The 9,085-nt window shown below is 38.3% G+C and overlaps 1 protein-coding gene across 1 annotated transcript; it reads left to right on the top strand.

Moving 5' to 3' along the window:
* Positions 1–824: 824 nt before the first annotated feature.
* Positions 825–7,982, top strand: anxa13l (annexin A13, like). The gene is made up of 11 exons (XM_046051673.1): positions 825–987; positions 1,794–1,869; positions 2,859–2,953; positions 3,060–3,230; positions 4,250–4,283; positions 4,586–4,665; positions 5,262–5,330; positions 6,235–6,336; positions 6,429–6,504; positions 6,607–6,719; positions 6,923–7,982. The coding sequence occupies exons 1-11, from the start codon at positions 973–975 to the stop codon at positions 7,040–7,042; spliced, it is 951 nt and encodes a 316-aa protein (XP_045907629.1). The 5' UTR covers positions 825–972; the 3' UTR covers positions 7,043–7,982.
* Positions 7,983–9,085: the final 1,103 nt, after the last annotated feature.

Raw genomic sequence — 9,085 nt, 5'->3', positions numbered from 1 at the left:
CATTAAGCCAAAATATATAGCAAATATAACTGATAAGTACTTGATGATACAATTTTGAATGCAGGAATTTTACTTGTAATGGAGTATTTCTACACTGTGGCATTGATACTTTTACTGAAGTTAAAGACCTGAATACTTCTCCACTAGAATTGGAAACATTGTAATGATGTAAGAACATGAAAGGATCCTGTACTTGAAAATGGGAGTAAACCATTGTGTGACTGTATTTAGTAAAGCTTTTTTAGTTGAATCTAGTATATGACTATATTTCACGGATGCGTTGTGTGTAAGCTTACATGGCTCTGCTACAAAGGTACAAGTAGCATTGAAAGAAATGCTGAGATATTTTACTTATGGAAAAAAAGCATCACCACAATTTGAAATACTGCATTAGTACTTTTGTCTTTCATGATAATAATATTACTAATATATTATTGTGTCTGCAGCATTTTATTGCTGGTTGAGATTGAACTAATCTTAGCATCTTTACACATGCTACTGGGGGCTAGTTTATCTATTACAAACTATATCTATAAAAAATGTAGGAAAGTAAAAAGTAATATTATGTTACTTCATACATCTACTGGAGTAGAAGTATGAAGTAGCATACCATTGAACTATCCTATTATATAAGTACCTCAAAATTACATGGTTATTAAATAGTAATTAAGTGCAGTACTTATAATATATGTAAATATATAAGTACTACAACTAGTTGATGACCTGATTGAGGCAATTATTGGATTTCCCCACCCGCAGCCTCCACCAGCACCCTGCTCCATCCTGTTAAATTAATAAACGGCAGTGACGTCATCCCTGCAGCACCGGACGGGGCTGCGTCCCTGCAGGAACAGGCGATCCGACCTGACACGCATCACATCAGCTACAGACCTGCACGACACAGCACGACATCACAACAGCACACAGCTTCCAGTTTTCACTTTCTAAGTGGAAGGAGCGGCCTGTAGAGTCATGGGCAACGTGCAGGTAAGAAAGGTGGAATTTTCCCACAACTTCTGCAGCTTAAAATAACACGAGTGCAACACAACTGCAACTTGTCAGACACTGAATTGTCGAGTTTGCAGTGATGCAAGAGGATAAATGTCAAATGTAAACGTCATGGGCTATAACTTATATCAACAGGATCAAGATCACCGAAGTAGCAGTGGTAACGTTAGTAGACATCATTGAGTAGCTCAGACAGCGTCCAAAAGAATATATAAAGGTTTATTATTTTACTCAGTTTTTGTGCCAACTGTCTAACTGTAAACCCTCCGAGTACTAAGAGGCACAGGTTGCGCAGTTAGCTGGAGCAAAGGGATCGTGCCCTGCTAGGCCGAGGAGGCAGCAGCCGCAGCGATGAGGAATTTCTCTGAAACGCTGATCAATAAGGCCGCATTGTTTTAAACGGAGGGTGGGCGAGGAGAGGAGACTGCGTGCAGCTGCTGCTGGCCCATGACTCAGCGAACACACACAGGCTGCACCCTTTTCCTGCGGGAGAAACTGGCCTGGATGTGCTGGAAAAACCATAGTAAAACCTTTCCAGAACCTCGTCATTTCATCTGTTTGAGTGCAGAGAATTATAATAGATATTTTTTTTAAAAGTAGTTATATATTTTACATCAGCTTTATGCTGTATTGCTTTTTTAAGACATCGCAGGCTGCTTTACTGTATATCAGTGACAAAACATGACCTTAAAAGTGGAGAATTTTATAGTTTTTACATACTTGGACAAGTGTTATGAATGGCATATATTTAAAATGATCCTGACACTTTTTTTTTTATTTTCAAGCCCACCATAGTCCCATATGAGGACTTTGATGTCACAGCTGATATTAAGGCAATCAGGAAAGCATGTAAAGGTTTAGGTAAGTGTACAGTATAAGCACTTTTGCTCATTCCTCTATATGTAAGTGAGTATTCTTCTGTTTTTCTTCATTCATTCCTCTCATAGTCCTCTCTCTTCCTCTATTTGCATGTGATTAACGCATCAATTATCACCTGATTAGACTGAAAGGAGGCACCAATCACAATGGATCCACCTACAACTATATCTTTCCTAAATCAAAGCTAACTAATTTAACCTAAAGAACATTTGTGTTAATACTCCAGTGAACAAAGAAACAGTGGCTATAATTTTGAAGTTAATTAAAGATTAAAAATTGTAGACTGATAAGAGAAATCATGTGGAACATTTTAAGGCAGTCTGTCACTGGCATCTGTTCACTGGGTGCTATCCACCAGGAGTAGCCTATTGTGTGATACGTGACAATACTTCCTCCTTATTTGATCAGCTCTGTCTTATCGTTGCTGTCATTTACAACTGTAATTGTAAGTTTTAGCCTATATTAAAGCTCCTTGAGATACCTCTTGTTCACTGACCGCTGTTGTGAGGATAAGTGTCTCTTCTAAATGAGAGACAGCTACAAGACTATGTTACCCAGCAGATTTAAAGAAACATCAAATAAATACAATATCACAATAATGCAGTAACAATTAAGTAAACAAGCTAGCATAATTTAACAGAATTTCTACGTTTTAAATGACCTCAATATGAAATTGTCGTGCATATTACTGTCTGTTATCAATTATGGTACTACATGAGGTTCATTCATTGTGAATATACTATTTAAAAATAGCTATTCCACATCATTTTTAACAGAGATATGTCCGCCTGGCAGCGAATTTAATAAAAGCCCTGTCCAGGTTGAGTGAAAAGAGACTGCCTTCAGTCTTTAAGAGGCTTTTTAGGTGTCTAGCAATTTGCTATTAATTGCTATGATAGTTAAGCACCTTTACTGTATTAGAAGGATTCTGAAGTTAATCATTTATGTTCGTCCTGCTGCATATTCTCCAGGCACAGATGAAGAGGCCATTATTCAGATCCTGGCCAATCGTTCCGCAACGCAGCGTGTGGAGATCAAACAGGCCTACTTTGAAAAATATGACGACGTGAGCAGCTGCCTACACCTACCTCTCTCTCTCACACAGACACAGACATATACATGACAGCCATGCACCGTGTTAGCACTGTGTTCATTTTGTGTGTTTTGTTTAGGAGCTTGAGGAGGTGCTGAAGAATGAGCTGACAGGTAGTTTTGAGAATGCCATCATGGCCATGTTGGATCCTCCTCATATCTACTTCGCCAAGGAGCTGAGGAAGGCCATGAAGGGGGCTGGCACAGACGAAGCTGTGCTGGTAGAGATCCTGTGCACAGCCACCAATGAGGTGTGTCAATATGTGATACTACTGTTTGTCAACATGTTTCAAGTCACTCTATCTTTAACTTAACTATAATAAACATGTCAGTATTTACTGTAGAGTCTGTTCTTAATACCAGTTGATTATTTTTTTGTGAGTCCATTTTAGGTACCACTTTCTAGTAAGGCAAACTTTATAAGGGGTTTATATTGGCTTCTAACTAATGTCTTTATTATTATTAACTAATTTATTAATGTTGTTGATAAATGGATTTAGTCCTGATGGTCTGCCACTCTTTTCCAGAAGGCAAGTGGTCTATAAAATGACAAAGCAACAGCAGTCCTGTTGGCTTTACTGATCTGTAAATCATTAAAATATGCTTTACTAACTGTTAATGAAGCTATTAGTTTATAAAGTAGTCCCCTTTTCTAAATTTATTAACCACCACTTGTATTCACTTTCTAGATGTGACCCCGTTCTTCTGTTAAAATGTTAAACCTGCATTCATTGCTATTTTTGGCCACTTGAGGGCAGCGCAGCAAGCTGTAAACAGATGTATCATCTTATAAGTTTGGTCTGGCTTACATTTTAGTAAACAGTTATTTATTTACACATTCAGCATGTACAAGGCAACAGTAGCATTCATTTGGAATCATGTTTCTGGCCACCTCATGATTTCAACCCAAATATTTACTCCAACTTCTGAGGTGACGGCACATTTAGCAGTTTAGCTGCCCCACTGTGTCTACCAGCTAGTCGCTGACTTTACTGTCTAATGCTGGCCAGGTAGAGTACAGTGGGTCTGTCAGTGTTTTGACATGAAAAAGTGCTGATTAGAGCTGTGAGACTGACTGTAAAACCAAAGAAAGACGCTACAACATCCATAAAGCTGAACTGTAGAGTTAGGAGAAAATTCTCTGTGGGTCTGTCACCATGAGCAACCCCTTTCATATTACACATCTTCATTTGATCCATATCAAATATAAAAAATATTGATGCTTTAATATTAGTAGCTGACTGAATCATCTTTCTTTAACTTCCAACAGGACATCTTGAGTTACAAGGAGGCTTATGTCCAGGGTGAGTTTTCTTCCATGTTGTCATATATACAGCTTCCAATTTCCAGCTCCCATGCTAGAAAGTGTGGTCATTTAATCAGCATGTGGAACAGATAAATACACTAAGTTTTATCATAATGTCATGGGTGTTTCAGGAGTGAATCACGGTCTTGTGAGCCATGTTTTCCTCACTCGCTGGCTACAAATACAGTCCTTCTCAGGGTCACTTTTTACTTATTGCAAAATATCTTGTAGCACTGTACTGTAAGGACATATCTGTACATCTGTTGATTATGTAAAAACGTTTTGACTCCTACCTTACAGTGCATGAGCATGACCTAGAGGCAGACATTGAGGATGACACCAGTGGAGATGTGAGGAACCTGCTGATGTCTCTGCTGCAGGTAAAGACTCAATATTTTGGCTTTATTTAACCATGAACGACATTGGTAGTTATAAAAGGGGTTGCAGTACACAAAGCAGCAAAAGTTACCGCATTTTCAAGCATAAGGAGAAGGAGAATAGTACTTTTCTTCCTTTGATAATGGTTACCAGAATTGTTCTCCATTCTGTGATTTGCCCACTGAGACATTCATCACACATCACATCATTGTCTGGCATGCTCCGGCCTCTATGCCATCTCCAATTTGTTTTACCGCTCCCACCCTTTTCTGTTTCCCCTCTCTTTTCCTGCCCCCAGAAAGAAAAGACAAACACAGCGTGACGCATGTTCTACAGCGACGTCTGTCCAAAGAGCTGCAAATGGCTTTCAAATATTTCCCGTTGATGTGTAGCAGATGATTGTTATCCCATTACATGCCTGAGATTATTTTTGTAATCCATCTCTTTGACCTTTCCTTCACTCGCTGTATCTTTTCCCTCACTCTTTCTACATGCATCACCTCCCTTATCCATCCTCTTAATCCTCTTTTCCCCTTCTCTACCCTCTGTATCTCTCTCCTGTATCCCTCTCTTCTCCTATATCCCCCTTTTCCTACAGGCGAGCAGAGACCAGGGCTATGAAGTAGATGAGGATTTAGCCGAACAGGATGCCGCATCTTTGTTTGAGGTACGTTCTCAGATGAAATCTGTGCTGCATAATACCTTCAAATTTGTGGCCTTATTCATAGTTTGCCCTTTAAATAACACCAGTGTTTGCCAGGTAATGTGAGATTTAGATGTTTAAGCATGTGAGCCCAGGATGACTGGCAAATCGCCCAGGTAAAGGTTTTATTAAATCAAGAGTTTTTGTGGTAATGCTTCACTGTGGCTTCCATTACACTACATGATGTAGAATCTTTGTGGAAATTCATAACTAAGGTGTGAAGCTTCATATTTAAAGTTTCACAAAAATATTGTCCAAATATAAATGTGTACAGAGTACAATGGTAATTTTTACCATATTATAATGAGCTTTTGAGTCAGTTATTTTTAGCCATCTAATGTTAGCATGCTAACATGCTAAGATGGTGACATGGTAAACAGTATACATGCTAAACAACAGCACTGTAGCATTTTCATTGTGAGAATGTTAGCAAGCTGACATTAGCATTCAGCCAAAGCACTACCATGTAGCCTCATAGAGCCGCTGATGGTTGTCCACTCTTAGTCCTGTTACAATAACGAGGTTTCTGAGTCATTCTTATGTGCCTCTTCATATAAGAATGAGCCAGAGTAATAGCTTTTTAAATTAATAATGGTTAGATATGTCAGTCTTATGTTTCCTTACTTCATAGTACTAGCACTAATGAAGTAAGTAGAACTACTATTACTACTGACAGGAATGATGACAAAAAGTATAAAAATAAGACCCTAGTTGTTATGAAACAGCGACTATCCTTCCATGAATAACTTCACTAATCCTCTCATCTAATGAGCCAAATCAGGATAGGAGTTAAATGAGACACATCTAATACTTATACAAAATACTCACAAATGTTGGCATATTTTTTTCCTTTTTTTGTGCCTGTCAGGCAGGAGAAGGCAGATTTGGCACAGATGAGTCGACGTTCACCTTCATCCTGACACACAGGAACTACCTGCAGCTTCAGGCCACTTTTAAGGCCTATGAGTCGGTAAGGATGGCAGTCATTACTGCCAGAAAAAGCTACTGGCCTCTCATCATTGTCGATATTATACGTTTTTGCATTAACTTAATGTCTTGCAGCTGTCAGGAACAGACATTTTGGACACCATTGACTCTGAGGCAACAGGGACTCTGAAGGACTGCTATATTACTCTGGGTAGGTTATAGACATATAACAGCACTGTTCATAAGCCATGAAATACCAAATGAAATATCACTTCTTGTAATAACACCTGCTGCCTTTTTGTGTGTTTTATAGTCAGGTGTGCTAAGAACCCGCAGCTGTATTTTGCTCGACGCCTCAATGCCGCCATGAAGGGGGTGGGCACTGATGAAGACACACTCATTCGCATCATTGTAGGGCGCTCTGAGGCAAGTCTATGTGTGTAACCATGTGGCCAAGTGTCTAATCATATTGAGTAACCGCATGGTAGTCGTGATGTTAATTGAACCAGATCACCAGAAACAAATTTTGGTCTTAATTTAGGACCATGTAAACATCCAATTCAAAGACAAAAAATATGCAATGAAATCAGATTTTGTGGTGACAGCAGTGTTATGTTGATAACCCACAGATTGACCTGGATACAGTGAAGGACATGTACCTGGAGAAATACGATGTTACCCTGAAAGATGCTCTAGATTCAGAGTGTAGTGGAGACTTCAAACGCCTCCTCATTGAGATCCTGCACTGAAAGTCGCTACCTTCATCCTACAGGCCTAATTTAACCAACATGACACAGTCTCTCCTCTGTACCCACTCATTACTTCCTCCTCCTCTTCTTTATCCTCCTTTTACCAGTTTCATTCATTCACTTTGTGAACATGTTTCTATCCATCATCCTTCTCACATCTTAGAGAGAGTCAGTCCTCTTTGAAGCATGGACCAAAAACCAACTCTATATTGTATTATATTTACCAACTCTATATTATATTTTACAGTGTTATACACACGGTAAACTTGCATTCATAGTCTTTAAATACACAGTTTTACCAAAAACATTACAATCAATGGGAAATCTCTTTCTGTTTTAGTGCAATATACAATAGAGGTGCATTGACAATTTGATATCCCTTTGACAAAATTATTTCAGGATTGTGGAACATATCTGGAACTTGTGCAGCTGAGCATCACACTCATTGATTTACTAAAAAAAATAGATAGTGTTAGTCCAGATCATTATTCACAATCAACAGCTTGACTGTAAATTTCACCATGTCATCCTTATAGCAAAGTTATACACATAGAGGCTGCTGCTGCTGCTGCTGCTGCTGCTTAACATAAACTATGAACTGTAAGCTTTTTATATTTGTCACTTTATTAATTTCTCTCATCATCACCCAGTATCTTTACTACAGTTTTCCTCAAAGATGCCTTTTGTAAGATGATAGCGATGTAATTTCCTTTTTGCTGCAAACACTCAACACGTAAGTGCCGAATGATCACATTTGATTAATTATACATGACTATATTATTACCCTGAAATCAAAAACCAAAAACTCTTTAACTATACACTATTGGGTTTTTGTAGTCGCATCCCTTAATGCTGTGAGGGATTTTTAACTCAGACGGTTTGAAGTCTTATTTTTCAGTCACAGCTAACAATTACACACTTTATTAAACTGTTGACTTTTTCCTGTTGTTACTCAATCATTCCATTTAGTACTTCCAGATCATTGAGCATTTAAAATCATTAGATGATGGTGATCGTTTTGAAAAAGTCACACATGTTGCTCTGTAATCCCTGAAGTACAATCAATGATAATGGACTCACTATTTAAAATCTACACAACTGTGACACAGTGATATAAACTACTATGATGTATGTTTGTATTGTCATATAACAAATCCATACACTAAATTATATAAAATAATGCATTATTAAGATGAAATGTGACGTGCGTATGCAGTGATAATAAATTTTAACTCCATCAAAAAATGAATGTTTTATTGTCATCATCTCCTGTAGAGGGCAGCGTAGCACCACTAGGGATATTGTATATGTTGCTTTTCAGGTATGATATGACAGTTGATGAAATCATAGTGTTATAGTCAGTTATATTTTCTAACGTACAACCTGTGCTTTAATGAGCATTATGATATTATTTTTAAACAATCTTTTGCTCTGATCCAAAGCCATACGAAAGTTTTTGCTGGGGGTTTTTATTCCAAAACATTTGACTCATTGCAGAGGACAGAAACTGTGGGATGCCTCTGAGCGAGTTGAAAGTGAATAGAGGAGAAGAAAAGTTCAAAAAAAGTGAGAACTGCTTCCAGATGCACTGACTCGGGAGCAGTCCATTTCTCACTGTTTCAGTCCCACAGCACTCTTCTCTTTCTCCCACAACTCCTTCTGCATCATTCTCTCTTTCTGTTGCCTCCATGTTGTGATTGTTTCAGTATCAAGGGCAAAGTTTGGAGTACACTTGCTTTCTGCACATTCTTGCTACCTGTAAATCCACAGTCTGCGCTCCATATGTAGCCCAGTGGCCCCACCATGCACCACACATTCCAGTTACTATAAGAAGAAGGTGGGGAGTGTAGATTCCATGTAGTGTATGGACACCAGTCTGATTTGTGAGACTCCCTTTTGAGAAACATTTTTCTCAATATATTATAGTCTGCGGAGCGAAATCAATGCTATTATAACATTTTTATGATACATTTCTTAATAAAAACAAATAAAGGACTATAGGGAAAATGTCCTTTTTGGGAGGGGGGTTAAACAAGTTTCCCT

Source organism: Micropterus dolomieu, linkage group LG06 (genome assembly GCF_021292245.1).
Source record: "Micropterus dolomieu isolate WLL.071019.BEF.003 ecotype Adirondacks linkage group LG06, ASM2129224v1, whole genome shotgun sequence".
Lineage (NCBI taxonomy): Eukaryota > Metazoa > Chordata > Actinopteri > Centrarchiformes > Centrarchidae > Micropterus > Micropterus dolomieu.
This window is presented reverse-complemented; position numbering and strand designations above follow the sequence as displayed.